The 25,401-nt window shown below is 38.7% G+C and overlaps 2 protein-coding genes across 4 annotated transcripts in view; one reads left to right on the top strand and one right to left on the bottom strand.

The window, feature by feature from the left end:
• LOC117302214 overlaps nt 1–8,789 on the bottom strand; it is a 43,324-nt gene extending 34,535 nt beyond the window's left edge. Inside the window, exon 1 of one of the 3 annotated variants that reach the window (XM_033786036.1) lies at nt 8,645–8,789. Coding sequence is in view for 1 of the 3 variants with exons in the window: in XM_033786035.1 (XP_033641926.1) it covers nt 100–121 (22 nt within the window). In the remaining 2 variants the exon portion in view is untranslated. Of the gene's footprint in view, nt 1–99; nt 178–5,958; nt 6,186–8,644 lie in introns of those variants that run through there. The other 2 variants (XM_033786037.1, XM_033786035.1) reach the window with 2 other exon arrangements.
• A 438-nt stretch (nt 8,790–9,227) lies between these two features.
• The window catches only part of LOC117302198 (protein kinase C iota type-like), a 29,381-nt gene continuing 13,207 nt past the window's right edge, over nt 9,228–25,401 (top strand). Inside the window, exons 1-4 of the mRNA XM_033786015.1 lie at nt 9,228–9,383; nt 14,234–14,343; nt 23,784–23,905; nt 24,357–24,446. Of these exons, the coding sequence (XP_033641906.1) occupies nt 14,279–14,343; nt 23,784–23,905; nt 24,357–24,446 (277 nt within the window). The 5' untranslated portion in view covers nt 9,228–9,383; nt 14,234–14,278. The remainder of the gene's footprint in view (nt 9,384–14,233; nt 14,344–23,783; nt 23,906–24,356; nt 24,447–25,401) is intronic.

Here is a 25,401-nt window from a genome sequence, read left to right as displayed (position 1 = left end):
ATAACATTACATAGTAATTCCAAAACGACAAACTACATAAAACTCATCCATTTACAACGAAACCCCCACACAAAAACACCTTGCGCTGAAAGCCCTTACCAGCTAATCCAGAATCCTTCATGACTGATTCCGCAAGAACCTACACAGACATCCATGTTCCATCACAGCCAAGTAGAGATTCCTTGAATATCGGTCTCTGTGAGTTTCCGCGATGTTTATTAATAAAACCGCCGACGACCCAGGACCGCATAAGTGTGGATGACTCACCGCAGCAGACACGTGGATGCTGCCATAGAAGTGATCTCATTTAACATGCACACTGCTCTACGAAAGTCATTAAGGCCTAAACAATAAATCTTGGGTACTTTAATTAGCTTTTTTTGTGCTTATGGTGAGTGGTGGACAGTATAGGAGTGCATTGTTTGGATTGGGTGTAGAAGGCATGATATTTACCCCTCGGAACAAATAAAATATGAACATTTTTAGTGGGTACAAAGCCTGACTGACCTAAATGTGATGTAGGCTTTACTTTTTAGGCCGTTTATTCACAATTTTAAGATTTTTCCGGGGGAAAAAATTTGGAAGTCAGACTTAATAAGGGAGAATAATAATCATATGATGATTGGTGTCATACAAACAAATTTACCCAAACTTACTTAGTGGTGCTATTACAATGAGTCCAGTACATGTGTATCTCATGATGGCTAATAATGAGACAGGATCAGAAAGAGGTACTTTGTTAGGACTGCCTAGTTAGAGAGAGTGCATACTACTTTGAATTGATTGAGGCAAAAAACAATAAATCTTTGAAGTATTTTAGGCCGGCTCAGAAAGATTTTTTTCTTAGTAGCATTGTTGAGAAACAGAAGTAACTGTTATTATTAAAGATCTGTTTTTTGTTGTACACTGCTTTGAAGTCATTTAGGCCAAAAAGTTAATCTTAGATTATAATAATGAGGCTGGCTTATTATTATTATTATTATTATTATTATTATTATTATTATTATTATTATTATTATTATTATTATTATTATTATTATTATTATTATTATTATTATTATTATTATTATTATTATTATTATTATTATTATTATTATTATTATTATTATTATTATTATTATTATTATTATTATTATTATTATTATTATTATTATTGTTGTTATTATTATTATTATTAATAAAAAGCTGTTTTTTATAGTCAGAACTGGTGAGAAAGAGTGATACATTACACTACTTTGAATTAATTTAGACCAAAGCAATAAATCTTTCATTAAACCGAGGCTGACTCAGAAAGAGCTGGTACTTTTATAGTTACGACTGGTGAGAAAGAGTGTACACTGATTTGAAGTCATTTAGACTAAAACAATAAATCTTTGTATTTAATGAGGCTGACTCAGAAATATCTTTTTTATAGTTTGCATTGGTGAGAAAGAGTTCTTGCCACTGCTTTGAAGTCAATCAGGCCAAAACAATAAATTCTGATTATATTTTAATCAGGCTGCCTCAGAAAAAAAAACATGGGTTTTGTTGTTGTTGGGACAGAAAAAAGAGTGTTAAAGACACTGGACACTATTGTCAATTGTCAAAGACCAGTCTTCTCAATTGCTGTATCTCAACATATGCATAAAATAACAAACGTGTGAAAATTTGAGCTCAATTGGTCGTCAAAGCTGCGAGATAACTATGAAAGAAAAAACACCCATGTCACACAGAGTTGTGTGTATTCAGTTGCTTGATTTCGAGACCTCTAATTCTAAATCTGGGGTATCAAATTCACTTCAGAGGGGGCTGTTTCTCACAATGTTCTATACTACCAACCTCTCCCCATTACTCGTTACCAAGTAAGGTTTTAGGCTAATAACTATTTTGAGTAATTACCAATAGTGTCCACTGCCTTTAAAATGTACACGGCCATGTAATCTGTTAAGGTATTTGTATTGATTGCTGTCATTCCAGTTAATTTGTGCTAATTATGTTCAAACTAAAAACGCCTCTGTGCTCCTCACTAGCCAGCGGTCGCGTACGATGACAACAAGTACTAAGTACCCTGTAGGCCGAGGGCTTGAAATTGACACTAGACCACAGCCCAGAGGCCAGTGAGTTTATTGTCGGGGCCAGTAGGCTTACCACTTGACAAGTCCCGGTCTTGTTTTTTTGTATTTATTTGAATAATAATACTTCACTGTGTAATATTTTCACTCGGGTCTTGTAAAATCAATTCTGGTCACAGTGAGAATTTTGAGCTACATACATGCCCCTGGGGTCTAACTCTTGTTAATTTTCTCCGCAATTGGAGCCCTTGGTCATGACCCAATGATTTTATGGTGGGGCTTAGTGTATCAATACTGCCGGGCAAATTCAATAAACTCAAGACAAACAAAGCACTGTGTATAGGCCTATTGTATATCGCTGAATCCCCAATATTAATATTTTAGTTATATTGAGTTGTGTCATCATTTGCAATAATGTAACCCTCCTCCCGACGGACTATATCCGAAGAGGGTTGTGTTAATTATCGCAACTACCATCATTTATGATCTCTGAGTTTGGTGGAAAAATCTTGCTTTTTCACCAGGGTTTCTGGAGATAGAAATATGCTTTTAGAGTAGATTTTATCGCTTTACCTGATTGTTGACTACAAATCCAAACTTTGACTCCATCTCGTCCCCTGGGTTTAGCAGTCTGTGCTTCGGACTGATTGGCATGACCGGTAGACCGAACGGTGGAGTGATTAAATCTCATGGTTTACTCAGCTGTTGAGAATCACTGGACGAAGCAAATAAGACGTCCTACTTCTAGGGTCTAGGTTAAAAAGGCTGACTTTCTCCTCAAGATAAATCCCTTGGTAATACACCAATCCTCTTCAAAATTGTTTAGAGTCACAAACTTGCAGATCAAAATTTGCAGATCCTTTTTGTCAATCAGGGCAAAAACAGACCATCAGTGTAAAGTGTTTTCAAGAAGGTGTTGAGACAAAATAGAAAATGCTTCCTTGATAAAACATTAATCCTCTTTAAAACTTGCAGATATCCCTTTTGTCAATCATAGAGCATCAATGTGAAGTGTTAGAAGGTAAACAATGCAGCAAAACAAGACCAAACAGAAAATGCTCAACTCTAGTGACTGGTTAAGTTCAAGTCTCAGAACAGCTTCTTCACTGGTCGAATGGGTAGACCTAAAGGCTGCAACGGTAACATACTAGTTATAATGCATTATCTGGTCTTTCAAAAGTTCCACTTCAAAATATTTCACCTCTGGGCAGTCAACGATCACGAATGATACAAATTTGGCATCCAAAGCAAGGTTAGAATGAAGGTGCTTCAGTTGCTTGCAAGATGTTCGTTGATGGAATCTCGGTTGAAATCCTTGAAGAACAAAACTCAGAGAAAGAGTCTAAAAGAGCTCGGATTAAAATTATGGCATCCAAAGTTATGAAGTTGCTTCATTTGTCTACGAGATGTTCATCATTTGATTACAAGATCTTCGTCACTTGCTTACGAGGTGTTCGTTGTTGTAAGTCTCTGCAAAATCTCAGCTGGCAATCCTTGGATAGAACGCCAGAGAAAGAGTCTGAAACAGCTCAGAGTATGTTTTCAGTGGAGTCTCTTGTCTGCCCACATATCACCAACTCCCACGCTATAAATGTAGGGCAACCCTTCTACTAACCCCTTCCTGACTTGCTTCCATTAGTTGATGACTCAAAAAGGTCCGAAGTACGAATGCCTCTTGGAAAATACATCAGGTTACGACAAATACAAGACCAGGAATACTCGCAAGAGGAAAAAACATGGATCTTATTCCAGACGGCAATCCCTGAACTAAATTATTGGGTGCAGCAATAGGGCCAGGTCGCTCGCTCTACTGGGGTGAAGCAGCTCTACTTCTTACTGACTTCACAAGCAGACACAGTTTCTTCTCTTCCAACAACAAACTGATAAAAGGTTACACAGGAAGTTTGTAATATTGACATATATTACAACCCCATCCCCTAGGACAAAGAGTTCCTGTTCCACTATAGGGAAAGTTCTTCAACAGGCAGCACTTGATTTTTACAATACAAACAAAGGATCCTTTTCTTTTCAACTTACTGTAACAAGTGTTCTAGCCTTGCCTTTCTCCATGGCTGTGTGACCTTGCAGTAACAAGGTGTTAATGGGGTGGTAATATAATTGTTTTTAACGATTGTATATACCCCCCCCCCCTCCCTGGAGGTACAAAGGAGCAAATTGTCACCAATAACTGCACCTGGATTGGGCAGTCCGTACTTCTTGGAGGCACTGAAGCGATTGCCTTTGCCATGCTCCCTAGTCATTGCCGTGGTGCCCTTGCAATGCTCTCTGTAGAAATGTACAATTTTCTTATAGGGTGCCTTTTACCAATGATGTCATTGAGGTCCGGCGACAATGCTCTCTGACCTTTCAGCCTCAGTTTGGCTACAAATACATCATATCAAATACAAAAAATAGGTCAAAAGTTGACTTGCACCAAACGGTCAGTAAGCATGGATGTTAAGTACTATGCATGCCCTGACAGGTCTTGAAGTTCCGTTCTTGAGGGGGCACAGCAATTTTCCTCTCTGGAGCTGGGAAGACCCACTATAAGAAAATTTTATTGGAACTTTGCAAGAGTCACCCTGGCAACTGCTGTTAACAGTGAACGATTTCCTGCTTATACAGCATGGGTAATTGCTATGCAAAATGTGTCCGTTGCTACTAAAAAAAGCACCATTTGCTTACTCAATGTTAGCATTCTGTGTGCACAAAATCTGTTCAGTCGAAATATTTGTCTATGCAAAAGTGCTGGATGAAATCGTTCCCTGGTTAATTTGAGGCCTGCATTGAGGATGAATACGAATCCTGGGTTTCCAAAACACCTGGCCCCTATACACAAGCCCCCATCGGATTAAAGACTCACGACTCAATCTATCGTCTGTCGTGAGTGGATTAGGTTTGTCATTTCCTTTTAATCACGGATGGAATTATACTTTAAAGTGTTCACTGTGCTAAAGCGTGCCAGAGCTCTCATTAGAAACACAGTCTAAAGAAATCCTTTTACATTGTGGATTATATGCAATTCATTCAATTGGCTAATAAGCAAGACTTGCCTTGTCTATATTTAAAAAAAGAAACAATCATCTAAACCTAACTGGAGTCATTTAGGACATTGTACATAAAATAAATTACTTTTAATTTATTTATTTATTAAAGATTTATTTTTTTAAAGGTGGACTGTCGTCATGGATCATAGTACGCTTGTGGATGAATTATTTTGTTTGATAGGTTTTGTGCCCCATAGAAGCGAGGCTGGATGGCCCAACCAGTAGATAGAATGCACCAGTGTCCCATGGCTGGGTCCCAGCTAACGCTCACAAGATTATAACAACACTACAAGTCAACTACGTGAAACTGACAGCAAAAGGCAACTGGGGTTAAGGTTGGCTAATTGACCTCTGTGGTCCCAGTTCAAATCCCACCTAAGAGCTCAAGGATTGGGTTTTCAGTCCCTATGACTGCGTGGGTTTTCCCCCATTGGCAATGGGCAAGTTTTTAAAGCATCATCTGTAAACATTTTTCCAGAGAAAAAAAAAACTCCAAAATGTTTGCCCTTTTGGTGAAAATAGGGCCAGTGCAACTTCTAAAACTAATTCAACTAATTAAACTTCCACGACCAAAACATTCACAGGAGTACTGACTGAGCTTACAACTTGCTACTTTAAACCCCCTTGACAAACTGCTGTCACAACATCCCATTTTTTTTTTTACAACACGTACATATTTGCAGTGTTGGCAAACAAAAGATAATCACCATCCCACCTACATAGGTAAACCATGGAGGTGGGTTAACCTTCAGGTGGGCCTACACTATGCCATTGCTCTATGCACTAACTTACATCGAGTACTGCCCGCCCGTTTTCATATTGCAGTTTTAAAACATAAAAGGAAAGGTTAACAGACTTACACAAATTACAAGGCACAAAGACAAGTGTAGGCCTACACAACAATGGTTGCAAATTCACACTGCCGGTAGCGAGATGAACATGACTACTGTCCTGGTTGAAGTTCCTGTGACATTTCGTTTGGAAAGCATCACCATTATACTCTTATGCATGAGAACTGGTACACCGTACCAGAAACTACCAACGGTACCAGAGACCAACCAACGTCAATACATGTAGTGCATTGACACCCAAAATAGATTTCATTGTGTCCAACCTATGCTTGGCCTTGGGTAGATCTGGAAGCCCACTGAGTACTTCAAACCAAATAAGGAAGGTACCTAGACAACAACCTACAAACATAATCAGGTTTGTTATGCTTGAATAAACTGACACACTGAACAACCCACAATCTATAGGACCTTTGTCACAAATCTTTATTGTCTGCTATGACAATGTAGTCACATTTTCAAAGAGATTAAAAAGTCTTTCAAGTTCTCATTCCAAGAAAAAAGCTTACTCGAATGAGACAAAATCGTAACGGTCCATTTATATTGCTCACTACCTCCATGATATTTAGTATGTGGTGTTTTTGAAGAAAAAATACATGCAGTATTTAGATGAATGAGCCAATGTAAATACTTCTTTCTATAGCCTTTTAAACAGTTATACAATTGTTGATATTCATTCAATATGATGTACATTACAACAAGTAAGTTGATTAACTTTGTACATGATAGCGGGTATCATGGATTCTACATGTACCTCCATGCATGATACAGTGTACATGAAAAGACTGCCACAGTGGTGCTTGAAAACCGCCCTCTAGAGGCAACATGTAACAATCTATGCAGAGATTTCATGAAATAACAAGGCCTGAGCTAGTATAAATGACAACATTGAAAGGAAACCTGGTGTATCAGTGAAACACATCACATGCTAACTGACAAATCATTTAAAAAGGGCAAACCCTGCGTGGTTTTAAAAGGACCTTCATCAAATTAACTACTCTGTTCAAGCTGTGGTTCTTCCATTTTATGCTTACAGAAAGCTTTCAGGTTCTTGCAGCTTCCACTTAATGTTTACAGTTTTACTATACATTAACATGTAACACTAGGTTTTTTGGGGCCCGTTCTTAGCTCGCCCCTGTGCAAAACAACACTGAAGTCTTGCAAACCGTCAGTGAGTAACACACTGTATTGTGATTCTGAGTAATTGGATGTGAGAGGAAACGCTTCTTTTGATGATTCCTGCTTCACGCAAGAAGTAACTGGTACATGGTGCACGTAGGCAAGAATTTAATTGTCTAGGATTGCTCTGCATGACAGGCTAGTTTCAGCTGCAATACCGTACACGGTACAACTCCCATACATGTAAACAATGCAGACTCCTTACTTTATGCCTATATATATATACAGTTTTATCAAACAAACAAGGTTTTTATTTTGATAAAATAAAGCCTAAATATTTTATTTTGAATATTACAGTGGCCCATACCATGTCGCTTGACCAAGGTCAAGTTCAGAACCCAATTTAAAGCTGCTAAAAACAGGTTAACAGCCAGATTTCAACAGAGGACGATGAAGAGATAAACAAAGGGTGTAGATGGAAGACATTACAAAAAACTCCTATCTCATCTGGACCGATCTATTCTTCCTGTGCCTGTTGTCATAGTTGCGATAATTGTTACCCCCATCCTCCCAACTCGACCATCGGGAGTATGGAAAGTTACGATGATGCAGGGTTCAATTATCGCAACAACTGTCACGACTGTTTTCACTGCTCTAATCTTCCCATTCTGGGAACCTGGTTCGAATACCACCAGGGGCACTATGTGAATTGGGTTTTCAGTCCCTACTTGACCGCGTGAGTTTCCCTGGAATAATTCTCTGGGGTTTTCCTCCCACATCTTAAACTGAAACTTCTTTGCTGTATTCTCCCCTCATCCAGTTACTTAAAAGGCTTTGATGTGAATTATCGTATATGTCATGTAGATGTAGAACTCTTCTTACCCTACCTCTGTTTGTTTCATCGGTCACACGTGCATACGTTTGCCGAGTATCATCAGTGTAGAATCAGAAGAGTGGTCCAAGTGGAAGGGGGTGTTTTTTTCTGATAAATTTCCGTATGGCGCCATCAACTTTTCACTCATTTTTACAAAAAGGGATATCTCATTGAGGTAAATTAGATACTATATGATTTCATATCGAGAGAAAAAGTGGTGCCATACGGAAACTTCCCTGTTTTTTTAGTTGCGATAACGTAAACCTCCTGCCGAGGGTTACGTTATCGCAACTTTGTTTTTTCTGCTCATTTATTTTGTCTCCATCCAAGGCTTGGGGGGGGGGGGTACTCCTAGAACCATGAACCTCACTGACTCATAGTTCTAGGAGTGGGGGGGGGGCATCCCCATACAAAGTGATGCATTTAAAAAAAGGAAAAAACTTAAAAAATAGTAAAATACACAATTTCTTGCAAACTGCAACAGTGCAATAACAATTTCTTAATTAAAACTATTAAGATTACCATGGTTATTTACAGCAATTACTATGTGTGTAATCCCATTCATTAACAAGGCAGCCAACCCATAAAAAGAAGAGTAAACAGACGTCGTGAAATGGGCACTCCGCACTGAAACTAACATGACCGAGTCAGAGTGCATGAAAAAATGGGGCGAGAACGTTTTTAAAGAAAAAGGTTAAAACTTACCCTACACATTCACGGATTTCCAATTAAAAGATCGGGTAGATTGATGTCGTCTGAAATGAAACGTTTCCCAAATTAGTAAGTTTCGTTATCGTGTTAAAATTGACAATGAAAAGACACAATTCCAATTCCATTCATTGCATTTCTGGTGTTGATGTCACTTTTTCATTGTGACCTCTTGGTGCATAAGCCACAGTCTGGTTTCTGCCGTATGTTATACTGTCAATAATGTGAACATTTTTGTGACCATGAACCGGAATGATAAGGCTTGTGACCAGACTACCGACTTGTGAACCGGAAGCGTTTTCCTAATTGGACTTCGCCATTTTTCTACAGGTTTTTTTTTTTTATAACTGGAAACTTAAATAACTACAAGCAACAATATACTGAGAAAAAAATCTTTAAAATCTACATGATTTCGTTACATATGATAATATGTCTGAAGTGAATAGACTTATACTTTTTTAAATGTTGTTTTCATAATGATTTTTGTAATAAAATATTTCCCCTCTAGGAGCTTATGTCAAAAAGTTTATCAACACCCCTCAAATAGTTTTGTGTTCAGTCATCATTTCAAAATGGCGATTTAGGAGTGTCCACAAATTCCGAGGAGCATTTGTCAACTTCCGAGACAGTCAGTCTGCCGAAAGAGGACACCTTTCCCCCCATGATCTGGTCACGGCAACAGGAAGAAAGTTGGCTACGTATCGGATATATCGTTGGATTTGACAGATACTTTAAGGTGAGGAAATATAGGTATTTTGTTCTCGTTTGCGATCTTTTCCTTTTTAATAAACTGGCTCGTCTGACATCATACGGCCGGCTATTCGGTGATCAGTCATGCGGCTGCCAAGGGCCTACGGTGGGCACGGCCTGCGCGGTGGGCCGGGTGTGTGTTCTCGGGGGAGAGACGGACCCTTGTCAGACGACTAACGCAATATTTCTGACAAGCTTATGTAATTTTCACCAGAGTGACCTTGTTTTCGTCGGCAATTATGTGGTTTTGTTTCTCTGTCTGCTATCTCTGCTTTCCTCTAAAAAGTTAAAACTAAAAATGTGTCTTCTTGCTTCATGTCAAATGATTTTTTCGCAATCTTTATATCTTTTCATTGATTGAAAAGTTAAAACTCCTATTCTCTAAAGTCTTGGATTTGAGTCTCAACTCAGTCTTTTTCGTATGTTTTGCTGGTAGGGGAAAATGTGCAGGTTGAATGGTGATTTTTCCAGATTACTTCCCGCAATTTGATCAAAGGAAAGGCAAAGCAACAAGTGTCTCTTTCACTATTATTTTTTTAGGAAGGATTTAAATTGAATAAGAATAAGTTTTAATAAGGTGTGGTGCCTCTTATTAATATTTTGTTCTATTGTTTTAGTTTAGTTTTGTTGTTTTGGTTTGTTTCGGTTAAAAATGAAATAAATTGGAGAAACAAAAATAGCTGGGCATTATTAGAATTTAAACTAGACTATCATACTTGTCTCTAATCTAAGGTAGGATAAGAGACTGTTTTTTCTACTTCTTCTTCCTTGATAAGTACAGACTGCCAATGGCGTATTACGTGCTGTTGTTAAATTTAAAATGTAAATACTAATTTACATACTAGGCTAAATGTTTAAGAACCATAAAAGTCACCTATGATCATTCCAGTCTAGCTGAATACTGAATACAATACATGTAGATAGATAGATAGACAGATTTATTTATTGTCCACGTTAAAAAACATAGAAACTTGACATCCACTGGCCAAATACAAGTATACACAATCAATATCAAAACTATATAATTGTTTTATGTACATCTACTTGTTGAGAAAAAGCAAATGAAAACGTCATGGACTATCAGGAAGTAACATCAAACCAATCCAGAGTTGACACTAACTACAGGAATGTACCAACTACATCTCTGGCCTCAGCATTCACAAACAGTCACCACGGTAATAATAATATCCAAATGTCTCCTTCTAGGTGTTTTATATTTGGAAATTTGTTGGTATACTTTTATTGCTTTCTATCAACGAGGGCAATTTCGACCAAAATAGTTTTGCAGGATTCCTACTGCCATTACCATCTTTATAACAAGTAGGCTGGATCACAAATGCGCAAACTTGTTCAGGGTCATTACTAATGTAGTTATCTGGCCTGGAATTTCATCTTTGAAAGGGCAAGGCCATTTTCATTTTGCAAAGGGCACTTTGCAAAAATCTGAAAGTCTATGGGACACTTTTGAAGGGGCACCAAGGTAAAGACCAAGACCAGAGGCATCAGAGGCCATGGTGTACGTGTTATTCCTGGCCTTAGTTATTACCAACCAAAGTGTGACCCACTTTGTAAACAGCAAAGAGCACAAGTTTGTTATCAATTACATCAGCAAATGAGCATTATGGGCTATATTCTATGGAAAAGTGCGATCACAGACCACAGTCATTTCTCTGTATCAATATAACATTGAGAGGTAGTTTCAATTAAGAAGTTAACAGGGAGACTTCCATTTTCAACTTTGGACTCAGGTTTCTTGTTTGATGGCCAGTCACATAACATTATATGTTATTGGTGAAGGATTTCTTTCAATACCATGGTAGATTTGTATTTAGATTTATTTATTTTGTTAAATATGATGAAATTAACTGACTGGGTCATTCCTACATTTTGTAAAGAAAAATTCTGTCCCTAGCTACATGTGCTTCTTTTATGTGTTTTCTAAGGTCCTCTATAATAATTTTGTAACCAACATCAGGTTACTAAAGATGTTTTGCATTAATTAGAATACATGTACGGTCCCTTTGGTTGATTGGCAGTTTGAAAAAGCTATTTATATTTTCTTAAGTTTCTAAAGTGTGTGCTGTAATCAAGAATCAATCCATCAATTTTCTGGCGAAATTTTCTGGCAAAATTTTCTGTCAATCAAAATAGAAGAAACAAGTTCTTTATTTAAGGTGGCCATTGTAGGTCTACACCTGTGAAAGGGGCCCATGATAAAGCACCTGTTGTGTCCATTGTCATGCGTGAGTCATCATTACCACTGGGCTAGGAATGGCCATTGTTTGACTTCAGTAGGTGTTCCCTTGTTTGGTGTCTTGTGTACACTCAGCTGGCAACAAATTTACTGCCAAAATGTTCCCACAGTTTCACAGCTTGTGTGGGACGAAGGGCGGGATTTCTCTGGAGTTAGTGAGTAATTTACTCGGTTTGTTTGTCTGAATTTTACTTTCTGAGAATGAATGAAAAAGATTAACAAAAGTGTGAGGTTTGGAACTAGGGCCAGTTTCAAGGTGCTGTTTAAAAATAAATGTACGTATAAAAAAGCTTAACAAATATCTGCTATAAATATCAGAATAGTAGGGAACCAGGCATAAAAATACGCAATAAACATTGTGTTTTTTTTTGGTTGGTAATCAAAATTACTTCTTCATGCTCAACAATTTGCAAAAGTGCTTATTTTGGTGGCTATATGAATTTGGCCCCAGGAGTAGATAAAATTACTCGTCTTTCATTGTTGATGAATTTGCCCAGCCATTGTCCTGGCACTGAATGTATCTCATGAAACATTCATCATGTGCTTAGTTGCATTCATACAGATGCAAGGATAAAAGGGTGCATGGCTGATCGCATCTAAACACCGCCCTATGAAATTACAGACAGTAAAGTAACAGACAGGTGTGTTGACATTAGCTTTTGGTGAATAATGACCACTATGTATGCAGTTGGTGACATCTCATTTGAGAAGGTTGAAGTGAGCTCACTGGAATATGAGACTGGTGTGACCTTAAAGAGGTATTACACAGGATAGACGCAGCTTGGTCACGTTCCCTGTATCCAGTAACAGTTACGGACTGCTAAATATTGATGGTACATAAAAGAACCAGACTATTTTTCCTTTCAGCCTCTGTTTGGTTACACTGAGTTGAATGGGAGAAAATCAAGGTGGCGTTCTCCCCCAGTTTTGTCAAAACTGTTCCGTCATTCTACACCTTAGTTTTGGAAGTTTGGCTGTAAAGCACGAAGAGTTGAAACATGGTCTTTGGATGTTTTCTACTTGGTCACTTTGTTGGTGTTTATCGTAGTTCACCTGTGAAAATGTGGGCTTAATCCGTTGTGTGAGTCAGGAGAAAATAGTCAAAAACCTTTAAGAACGATTTGCAGAATGTAGGAACGTCCTTATTTTGTCCTTAACTGTAATCAGCATTTTTGTAAGGGTTTTAGACAGTTTTCTTGAATATGAGTTAAAGTCACTGGGCACTATTGGTTATTGTCAAAGACTAGTCTTCTCACTTGGTGTAACTCAACACATGCATAAAATAAGAAACCTGTGAAAATTTGAGCTCAATTGGTCGTCGAAGTTGCGAAATAATAATGAAAGAGAAAACACCCTTGTCACGCGAAGTTGTGTGCTTTTAGATGGTTGATTTCGATACCTCAAGTTCTAAATCTGAGGTCTCGAAATCAAATTCGAGGGAAATTACTTCTTTCTCGAAAACTATGTTACTTCAGAGGGAGCTGTTTCTCACAATGTTTTATATCATCAACCTCTCCCCATTACTCGTCACAAAGTAAGGTTTCATGCTAATAATTATTCTGAGTAATTACCAATAGTGTCCATTGCCTTTAAATTCAGAAGAAAATATTTCACAGAAGGCTTTCAGAGTAAAATTTCCTCTTTGGCCCTCAAGTAATTGGAGACAAAGACATGTACACACGGGTTTGGTGTCACTTCTTCGAGTCATTTACGAAGGAAGAGACTGCATGGTGTGAAGGCATTTTGTTTTACTGCACACAGGAAAGAAAATTTGCCCCGTAGCATTTTACCGTCCCATCATATTGTTGATTTTAATTGGTATGAAGACTTGAATCAGTCCTTGAAGTGGTAATTTAACCTTGTGAAAACATCTCTCCATCGGAAAACTTTGTCTTGCTTCCTCGCAATAATGACTTCTTGTTAATTGATGAACACATACTTAACTTTCTTGAGTAAACATTTTGTCTGAACGCAGGTTTTTCTTACCGTTTGCAACATCAAGGAGTGAAATTACAATACATTGACTGGAAAAGTTGTGAATTGTGTGTCAATGGATTTCAGACATGATATATGTGACTTGCTCCCAATGAGTTTCCTACACAGTGACAGCAAATTTGGTAGTTCTTCAGTGGGAATTGTATAGTGCACACATGGTTTGGCCTAAATTTTGTTTTTAGTGATTTGCCAGCAGAATCAGTTACGTACATGTAAGCAGTTCCAAGTGCTCTCTCTTAAAATACCCCGAGGACCAGTCAGAGTTCTGTCCAACGAGTCCGGCTGGCTAGTTATTACTTAAGTCCCATCAACTTCTTCATACCAGTTTAAATTACAAGTCCCTTGCTTGACAATTTTGAAAGACAACATTCAAATATGAACAGTGAGTGAAAAAGCTGGCGGAACAGTTTAATGGCAAGCTAACAGGTCCAGGCCTGTCAATGAAATGGTTAAGGGACCTTGAACTAGCTAGTATTTCGGAAAGATACACGTATGCGTATTGCGTCTGAAACGCACAAGTTGCGGCCGATACTAACTTTTTAGTGTTGAGCTTTCATTATTGTTGTTTCTTTCTACTTTCTTTTCAGATACCGTGCCTGGATTGTAAAAACTAGTCAGTGCCCTGCAGCCCTATGCCTGGAATGAATATGGGCGAGGAAGAGATTTCCCAGATACCAGTCAAGGCGGCCTACAATGGGTAAGTTGAAAATGGAATGTTTGCTGTGATTTCCGGTTTTGTTTTCACTGGATAGCAGGACGCTTGATAAAACTGGGTCTACTTCACTCCACCGGTAGAGTGAATACTACAATTGCATTGTTCCCTATGCTGGCAGGCAACTAGCTAAGAGTTTTACACACAATAGCGCCCTCTTGTGTCCTATCCCCGCCGCACTTTGACAGGCCCTTGGTAAACCTGGATTCGTTAACTCAGGCCTGATACCTCTTGAACACGGCAATGTGCCTTTATTATGAGACCATGTAGCACCTTATAAACGTTTACAAGGGGCTGCGGTGAGATACGTGTGACTATCACTTCATCGAGATGACCAATCACAGCCTAGCAATGTGTTCATTGGTCACAGCTACCTCCATGGTGACGGTCAACGCTGTCAATGCTTTGTCAACCAGATGCCGCAGACCACATCATCGTTATGTCCCTGTATGATCAACAAAACTACCTAGCCGACAAATCAAGGGGTTGAACACACCCCTCCATAGCTTCCAACTCTCACTCATTCTGCTGAAAGTTCCCTCAAAAAACAACCAGTTATTCCACGTTTTGATGAACGGTTTCGAAAATCTCCCTGATTACGGAAACTTTTGTCCATTTCTGTTGAATGTAATCCCAAATATCTCCCTGATTGTTGGGCAAAATCTTCCTGATTGCAATTGTATGTTAGGAGCTCTAGCCTCCCTGGACCCGCCCCAAATAGGGATCAGGTGATAGCAGCTTGTCCAATGGCGTGCCGCTATCTGGATTTAAATATTCTCAACGCTCTTAAAGCAAAACGTGTAGGTGACTTACAAATACATGAATAATTTATGGCTGAATGGATGTCGAATGAGATGGACTGTAATGGGATTATGTATATTGATGGGATTATGTATATTGATGGATTTGAGGGGAGCGTTTTTGGTGACAGATGCTTTATTTAAAGTCTGACCCACTCTGCAGTTTGTTCTGTTTGTGTTGACAGTGACTTCATTTAGGAGCCATGGAGTTTTGAATAATATTGGTGTTCTAATCGGCCTCATGCAGAGGTAGCATATCTAACGCCTTTTAGTTGAGCGCCATCAGGAAGCGCCCTTTGCAAAATAAAAATGGCCTTGCCCTTTCAACATGCTCAAAGATGAAATTCTAGGCTTGGAATTGTGCATGCATGAACGCACTGACAATCTCTGGGGTCAGGGAGAGAAAGCCTAGAGGACAATTACTTAGGCACGATACAACGTCTTTGATTTATAGATTGAGACAGGGTGCCGACTCTCTCAACCAAAGCAGGGTATAAATAATATCATGTTTAATTCACAGAGGTGACATTTTTTTTGGAATATATATATATATATTTTAAGGCAGTGGTCTACTTTTGTTAGTTGTCAATGACCAGCATCCTCACTTGGTGTGTCCAATATTACGCTTAAAATGAAAATTCTGTGAAAATGTTTGGCTCAATTGGTCATTGAAGTGCAAGAAAATATTGAAGAAAGAAAAGCACCCTTGTTGCGTAGAATTGTGCTCTTTCAGAAGCCTTTTTTAAATTCAAACTTTGGGTGGAGCTAGGCCTACATGTACAGTACAATAGACCGTATTGAGTATGACGTCACCGGGCGTGCTGCGTGCTTCATTTATGTACGCGTTAAGACGCGCATACAGTTTGCCTTACAAGATGGCGACTTTCATAGCACAAAAAAGGGTTATTCAATATGGTATAGCCAAACACCTTGTACAATTAGTATTATTGATTTTGTACACAACTTGTGCCACAAAGTGTAGTGACAAAGACAGAGGAAATCATGTCATAATACTTTGCCATGTAAAACCATGGAGCAATGTAAAACTTAGTATCACTTTTGATCATATTGTAAAACAATGTGTGTGGTAAATTATTGTTTCAATTTGTATTACATTGTTTCCCATGTCATGTATTCACATCAGTGTTGCAGTGAATTGCGAACATGCACTTGTCTTGTAAAACAGAGAATTCTCTAATGGTATCATTTGTGTGTAGATGTAGTGCTTAGCCTACATCTCTATTTACATGTATGATCCAACTTTCCAAGCAGGTATAAATGGAAGTGTAATGGAAAGCCAAGGATCATATTACACAAATACTTTCCAGATAGTAGTAGTACTAGGCATGAAGGGACAGGGTTTACTGCACAAAGTGTAGGTAGGCCAGGCATGTCTAGGTTGTGGTACTTCAAACGTTCCTGCTGGTTTGTAAACATGTTTGTCACAAGGTGTTATTCTCTGACCCAGTGGTTTATCCATTCCAATCAGCTTCTGGATAAGTGACCCTTTTCCCCATTGCATCCTACATAGTTGTCCAAACATGTGTGCACTTGTCTGGATAAGAAAGTTATGTGTGCATTGTATCAAGCTTGGAAAGTATTTTCCTGAAGAGACATTTAAAGACACTGGACACTATTGGTATATTTGTCAAAGACCAGTCTTCTCACTTGGTGTATCTCAACATGCAAAAATAACAAACCTGTGAAAATTTGAGCTCAATTGGTCGTCAAAAGTGCGAGATATAATGAAAGAAAAAACACCTTGTCACACGAAGCTGTGTGCTTTCAGATGCTTGATTTCGAGACCTCAAATTCTAAATCTGTGGTCTCGAAATGAAATTCGTGGAAAATTACTTCTTTCTCGAAAACTACGTAACTTCAGAGGGAGCCCTTTCTCACTATGTTTTATACTTTCAACAGCTCCCCATTACTCGTTACCAAGTAAGGTTTTATGCTAATAATTATTTTGAGTAATTACCAATAGTGTCCACTGCCTTTAAGAACTTTTCCTGTGGTTAGGGGTTTCCCATAATTTTTTTGTTTTGTAACTGGCAGGCCAGACAAGCCCTTACACTGAAATTGTTGGTCGCGACAAGGTTTTTTCACTAGTCCAATAAGCCCCCACATACATGTACTGTACACACAATTTTTGCATTTTTGCTACCTTTAAACCCTAAATGGGAAAAGAAATGTTTTTTGAAAAGTGAAAAGGCTTTGGTTGAAAAGTAGCCAGATGTCCTTCCATCTAAGTTATTGATCACATCTTGTTTAATTGTGTTCATTGATCAATTCGGTCCTTGGCACGCGACTTGGATTATCATTTCTATTGATTGATTGATTGTTATTAGGAAGAATCAATACACCAATTTGTGTAGTTAGCAGGAGGGGGGGGGTTGCCAATTTTCACCTACATCTTGTAAATTTGCCTGATGGTTTTAGCAAATGAACAAACTTTGATGTTTAATTGTTGTTGTTTTTTTTTTTTTCGGAATTAAACATTCCTTCTGCAGGCCTTTAAGGGAAGGTACAGGTTTGGTAATTACTCAAAGCAAATAATGACTTAAAAACTGACTTGGTAACGAGCATTTGAGAGCTGTTGATAATATAAAACATTGTGGGAAACGACTCCCTCTGAAGTAACGTAGTATTTGAGAAAGAGGTAATTTGTCACTAAACTGAAAACACACAAATACGTCCAACAAGCGTGTTTTTTCTTTCATCATTTTCTCGCAACTTCAACGACCAATTGAGCCCAAATTTTCACAGGCTTGTTATTTTATGGTTATGATGGGATACACCAAGTGAGAAGACTGGTCTTTGACACTTACCAAACGTGTACCCTCCCTTTAAAATAACCCACAGCTCTTTCAGCAATCGCCCTACAGTGCTTTTGCTGTGGTTCCCTTTGCAAAATTCCAATACAAATTGACATTCCTCATCATAGAAGTGCCCTTACCAGAAGAAAATTGCTGTGCCCCTTCAAGACGCTTTTTTACTCAAGATGCTTTTTTACTCAAGATGCTTTTTTTTTAAAGAAGAAGATTGAAGTTCAAGGCCTGCTATTTTCTTGACCATGTAATATCATCCAAGCTGTGGTTTTGAATGATACTCTTAATGCATGCTGATATTTAGTGAACACATCTACACAGTAGAAATTCAACCCTCCTACTGTGTGACCATGTAACATTATCTACTGTGGTTTTGAATGATACAGGAGTGTATCCGGTATGTCCCAGCTGGAGGTTGCAGCAACGAACATGGCTTCTCTGAAAAAAGAAAATATTGCCTTACTTTATGTGTTTGCTGGCAGAATTACTCAAAATACTTTGTTACACGTACCATTACAAATAAAGCTTTCCTATACAAGGACATGATCAAAGTTTAATTATCCTTTATAGGCCTAATGCCTTTATGAGTGACGGGAAAATTATAAAACTACTTTCAAATGCCTGGAATTTTACCTTTGAGAGGGCAAGGTGATTTTCATTTTGTAAAGGGGCATTTCCATTGGAAAATCTAAAAGATCTTTCTGGAAAATCTAAAAGATCTTTCAAAAACAATCGTCAGAATGTCCATCTGTTTATTTTAAATTCATCGGTACCATCAGCTCCACCACGAGCGCCACTTTCTTCTTCACTTCAATTAATTTAAAATGTACTTCCACAGTAATGTGCCTGTTTAACATTCCTATGCTTTCATTGATCAGTACTCCACCAAAAGTTGTCATTTGTGTGAATTGATTCTCTTAGGTTAATTAGTTAAGAGTAGATTGCCACGTTTTAAAAGTTTTTTTTCCCTTTTGCTATCAGAGCTTCGAGCCCAGAGCTCTCTCTAATTGACACCACGATCCATTTGTAAAAAAGAAATCTTAAAACACGGTTGCACATCTGTCCCACCAGAGCGTCCGATATTGATCCATTTATAATCCCCCTCATCCACTCTGCCAGCGTAAAGCCATGAGGCTCCCAGTGATGTCCAGTAGTCAGATATTGATCACTACGTGGGTCTCCGAGGCCTTATATACCCCTGTTGTCCGGCCAGTTCTGTCACAGTCCAGCTCGTCGGTAGCCTCCGGGTGGGAAAAGGTGCTGGGTTCTGCTCTTCTCCCGTTTCAACATTGCTTGTTATGTCTCATTAGGCTGGACTAGAGTTGATCGAGCTCTATCAGTTGCTGTGTCTCGGTTCCATGCAGCTGCTTGAAGACAAGCTGCTGGAGTCTTGATCACTCTGCCAGTGCGTTTGAGAGAGCAGTTGCCGTCTACGGCATGACTCCCAAAACATCCGATTTATTTGGTGGTTTCTGGAGCGAGGTTCGCGGTTGGTCGTTTGATCAGCTGCACCGAGGCACAGTTGACCAGACTCACCTCGTGGCATGTGTGGTGCAGCATCACTCGGGGGCTCATAGGTTTATGGCAGTTGCTGTATGGTCTCACTCTGGTCTCCAAGACATGGAGGGCTGGCTCGGGCTTGTCAAGGACAAGGAGAAAGAGGTTCGGCTGACTGGGAAAGGATGATTGTTCCTTGAGCGTAAGACATTGATGATGAAGGTAAGAACAACTTATATATTGAGTGGACATTTGTTGGGTTTCTTTGGCTTGTGTTTGATCGTAGTCTGATTGATGTACAACGTGTTTTATAAGTTTCCCCTTCCCCTTAGATTTTGTTGGTAAGAAGTTCAGATTGTGTTGAGACTAACTGTGATTGCCATTTTGAAATCATTAAAATATCCTTTTTGAGAGGATTTTGACAACTTATTCAGAACTTGCCTGACAGGCTCAAATCATACTCAACCAAAGTTTTCCACCCAGGGGTTTTGAATCTTGCAGACGTACTTAAATTCTGAGGGCTCAGTGCAAGATTCCCAAAAAATTATTTTGGAAGTGTAATCCTTAGTACCTCATTTATAGTGTAGTAGACCAAAGTGCATGAAATGTTACCTTTATCTGACCAGGGTTATCCCTATGCACAAGCTTGCATCAGCCCGATACACACGATTTGTGCGTCGATACATGTACCCAAAATATGTGTAATAAGTCTTTTTTTTATAGTAAAATTTCACAAAAAAATAAATAAGAGAGAAACCCAGATAGAATGCTCCAGATTGTAAAGTAGGGCTTTTAAAACCATGATAAGCACCAAGTATTCAGCCCTCAGTATTTTTAAAAACCTGATTCAAAGTAACATGACAGAGGTATCTTTCTTAACAAGCAACACCACACGTTCTTTACCCCGCTCCGAAAAAATAAATTCCTGTAAAATTTCTCATAATTTGTTTGCGACAAGGCACGGAAGGAATCTTTTCCTGCCAGGGCCCCCTGCTGGGCCCTGCGCTATGAATATCCATGGAGGAATCCCCTTGTAATGCCAGACATGCCAGGTTATCTTGTGTCCTTTTAGGTTATTCATGGTTATGGGCCATGCTGGATAGAGACTTCATTTCCATGTATAGGCAAAGAGTTACTTTGGTGCTTTGTTGGAGTTGCTGGATAAGGCACTTATGGGTTTCAGGCCTGTATGCTTCGTTTTTGAAAGGGCAAGGGCACCAAGACGTTTTCTCCTTAGTAAAGGGTACCCTATGAGAAAATTGTAAATTTCTACTGGAACATTTCAAGGGCACCAAGGCAATGGCAAGGGGCAATTACCTCCGTTGCCTCCATGAAGAATCAGGCGTGGGGTTTGACCTGAACTAAAATCGTAGTAGATATCAAGTGAACATTCCTCATAATTCTTCAAGTAGTCAAACCACGTTACAAAGCGCACTGTTAAGAAGAGGTTCTGCTTTATAAAGAGTACATTCTGAAGTCTAGAATCTAATTTCCACTTTGTGTTTCTTTGTTTTGCTGCCCTCTTAAAAAACAACATTCTTGGTTATAAAAAGGTGATTTGGCCAGTCTCAGTCATCTTGGTTTAACAATGATTTGTGTGTGTTGCACTTTGTGTGTTGTGTATTAAAGACAGTGGACACTATTGGTAATTGTCATAGACTAGCCTTCAAAGTAGACCTATCTCAACAAATGCATAAAATAACAAACCTGTGAAAATTTGAGCTCAATCGGTCGTCGAAGTTGCGAGATAATAATGAAAGAAAAAACACCCTTGTCACACGAAGTTGTGTGCTTTCTGATGTTTGATTTCGAGACCTCAAATTCTAAACTTGAGGTCTCGAAATCAAATTCGATGAAAACTACTTCTTTCTCGAAAACTACGTCACATCAGAGGGAGCTGTTTCTCACATTGTTTTATGCTATTAACCTCTCCCCATTACTCGTTATCAAGTGAGGTTTTATGATGATAATTATTGTGAGTACTTACCAATAGTGTCCACTGCATTTAAATACATTGTACTTCTGCTTCGAGTTTTAATTTATGAAACACACAGTTGTAAGACCTTCTTGTAGGCTTTCCAGCCAAGTACATACTTCATGAATGCAAAACAAATTTGATGTTGCAATTTTACAATGAACTATTCCCTTTAGTTGATACCAACATGTACAGTATGTAACTCTTGTGATACATACACTGCAAATTTTACAGTTGTGAAATCAAATTTGCTTGGCATTTCGGGCTAATGAAACTTTGACGGCCCCCCCACCCCCAACCAAAAGTCTTCGGGTCCTAGACTAAAGTATAATGAAATGTCACTGACTTCTGGATAGCTGTTGAAATTAATTACTAGGTCCCCTTTGGGTTGGCTAATTGTTTATACAGTGCTCATTGTATTAACGAGATCCAGTTACTGCGTTACACCTCAGGATCTGTCTTAAGAAACTCATTAAGTAGGTTCTTTATTGTATTAATTGGAGACGGAGTCTTAATGCTGTATCGGAGAGGTGTAAGGTTTTTGCATCTGGTTTTCTGTTTGGACCCGTACACTATACCTTTAAGCATACCTGCACGCACATTTACTTTGAGTCTGGCACTGAAAAGGGATTGTGAAACTTTATACTGAGAGAGTCGCGTGGCTATTATACCCCCACCCGCAAGGAAATCAAAACGCTGTCCAGGAAGCAATCTTTTCCCGTGCATAATGGAGTTGCCATTTTCAAACAAATTTTTGATGATTTTTTAAGGATTCCCTTTTTTGAATCGATTTAGAAAAACAAATTTACCATTGAAAATTTACCATTCAGAAGAAAAAAAATTGGGTCCGGAAAGATACCCATCGGTGATCCTTTAAAGTAACCTCTCTCTGACTCATTTCTGGTGAACAGATAATTTACACAAGTTCGTCTGGATCAATTGAACCAAACAAAATTAATGTGTAATTAATCTGTTTTATAATATGGTAAATATGAAATGCCTGCTGGGACTATGGCTTTGGCTAGATCACTGCATCAGCCACAGCCAAAGTCACTCAGTCAGGACACTTTAAAGTGACTGTTACCAACTTAAAAAGGGAGCGTATACCTTCGGTTTTTTGAACCAGATTCAATTTTTGAGGATGAAAACTGACACCTTTTTACAACCACATAACTTCAAAGTGAAATGTTTCCCAAAATGCTTTATACTATCAAAAGCTGATAAGTTTTTAACAAAAAGTTTTTATATCCATTAATTTTAAGAGTGATTACCAAACCTGTACCTTTCCTTTAATGATGTTTTTTTTTTTTGGGGGGGGGGGGGGTAAAACAACAATAATCAAGCCAATAAACAAGCAGAGGTGCACAAACCGCAAATGAAATATCTCATCTAAAGAACGATTTATGCCAACCCTACCCTCATCCCAACTTCCACCATGATTAGTTTGTGTCCGTGAAGATTAGTCCCCTCGAACCGAAGAGGAAAAATTTGCATTTTTCGACACCGCCTCATCGCCTGGATGGTCTCATCTGTGTGGCAGTTCAATTTCCGGGTCTCGTTAAGGTGGGCCAGTGCGATATTGGATCCTGTGACATTAGTTAGGATGCCCGGACAGCTGAGGGTTGTGGCGGAGGATTAGAAGCAGTGTCGTTGATCAGTTTGCCGGAGGAGAAGTTGGACTGTAACAGTTTCATCCTTTTGCCTGCCCTGTGTATCTGTGTTTCTCAGAGGACTGGAAAAATGTCTGATGTTTTATTAGTCAGGAAGGTAGCTGAGTTGGATTTTTTAATTCTATGGAATAATTCCCTTTTGATAGTGGATGGTTGAAGAATCTGCCAGACGATTTTGTCACGCTCCTTTTTCAAATAAAGTGACCGGATTTGATCATCTTGACATCCACAAAAACCGTCTGCTCTGACCGCAATTTGTGTCGATTGGAAATGAAATTTGAATTAAGTTACAAGTCAACTCATAATGAGAAGACAGGCAGCTGTTTTCCTTCCAGCCTCAGGATTTGTTGGAAGTAGAAATTATTCTATGTAGTATTTTGTTTAAAACATGATCACCTCAGTCAAGCGGGAACTTCAGATGTGGTACTACAAAGTCTCAGAATACATTCTTGCTTATGGATTCTTTGCCAGACCTCAAAATAACCCACATCAATTATTATGGTTCCCTCTGCTTTTGCTGCCGTGCCCTCTGCAAGATTCCAACAATTTATATTTTCCTCTTAGAAGTTCCACTTACCAGAGGAAAATTGGATGTGCCCTTTCAATAATGAAGTTCAACTTAACTTACACAAATTCTTGTGATTTTTTTTTCCAGCGACATCTTATGCATCACCATCGATCAGGACATCACCCTGGATGACCTCTACGCTGATATGAGAGAGATTTGCAGCTTCGAGGAGGAGCAATGTTTCACCATGAAGTGGGTTGACGAAGAAGGTGAGTTGAGGGGTGAAGCTAGGGACTTGGGGTGGATTTCACAAAGATAGGCCTGTATGCTTCGTTTTGACAGGGCAAGGGCACCAAGGCATTTCCTCCTTGGTAAAGGGCACCCTATGAGGAAATTGTAAACTTCTACTCGAGCATTTCAAGGGCACCGAGGCAATGAGCAGGGGGCATGGAGGAAATTACCTTTGTTGCCTCCGTGTAGTGTCAGTCCCGAGTCCTAACTTAGGACTAGTAGGAGGACACTTTAGAAGTTAAACAAAACTTAAGGCTAGTCCTAAGTTAGGACGAGTAACACGAGATAAGAGTTGTCTTAACTTTATGGGGTCCGGGGTTGCTGGTGGGGGTGATGGGTTCGCTATGTACCAGGCCTGGATGTTCATCTTGTACCAGGCCTGGAGCTATTGCAATGTCTGACTTGATTCTACATCTTGTGTCTTGACAGGTGACCCATGTACGATCTCATCTCAGGAGGAACTTGAAGAAGCTATCAGACTCTACGAGGTCAACAAAGATTCTAACATCACTATTCACAGTAAGTAGCAAAAAAGAGATTTTTGCTCCATTCTGGTGTTGGTGACGTTTACTAATAGATTTTTTGTTTTTGATCGTGATTTTTTTTCTACTTCACCATTTTGATGTTCACCACCATCTTCGTTCCATCTTTATCTTCATCTTCATCTCCCATCTTAACATTATCATCTTCATTATCATCTTATCATTACCATCATCATCATTATAAATCACCATCTTCTTCATTATCATCTCCATATTCATCTATATTTCCATTTTCATCATCATCCCCATGCTCATCTTACAATCATCATCATTATCACCATCCTCTTCACTAATATCTTCGTCTTTATCATCATCATCTTCATCTATATCTTCAACTTTATCATCATCTTCGTCTTTTTTCCTCTTCTTATCTTCATCTTTATCATCCTGCCACCAATCCCATTGAACTAGTATCATCCCCATCTTCTTCAATATCTTCATCTGTTTCTTCATCATCCTCATCTTATCAATTTCATCATCACCATCTCCTTCATTATCATCTTTATCTTTTTCATCATCTTCGTCTTCTTATCTTCATCTTCTTATATTTATCTTCATCAGCTTCCACCTTTATCATCATCATCTTTAGATATGTCTTCATCTATGTCTTCATCTTCGTCTTTATCTTCATCATCTTTAATTGTGTCTTCATCTTCATCTTTATCTTCATCATCTTATCATTTTCATCGTCACCATCTCCTTCATCCCATCCTGATCTTTATCATCATCTTTATCCTCAACTTCATCTTCATCCTTGCCTTATGTTCATCCTCATCTTTGTTTTATCACAATCATCTATATCTATATCTTCATCTTTCGTATCATAGTCCTCATCTACATCTTCATCTTCTTGTTCATCTTCATTGTCATCTTCATTATCTTCATCTTCATTATCTTCATCTTCTCCTTCACTTTCATCTTTCATCTTACAT

The sequence above is a fragment of the Asterias rubens genome, chromosome 18, assembly GCF_902459465.1.
Source record: "Asterias rubens chromosome 18, eAstRub1.3, whole genome shotgun sequence".
Lineage (NCBI taxonomy): Eukaryota > Metazoa > Echinodermata > Asteroidea > Forcipulatida > Asteriidae > Asterias > Asterias rubens.
The sequence above is the reverse complement of the archived record's forward strand: the minus strand, read 5'-3'. Positions and strand labels throughout refer to the sequence as shown.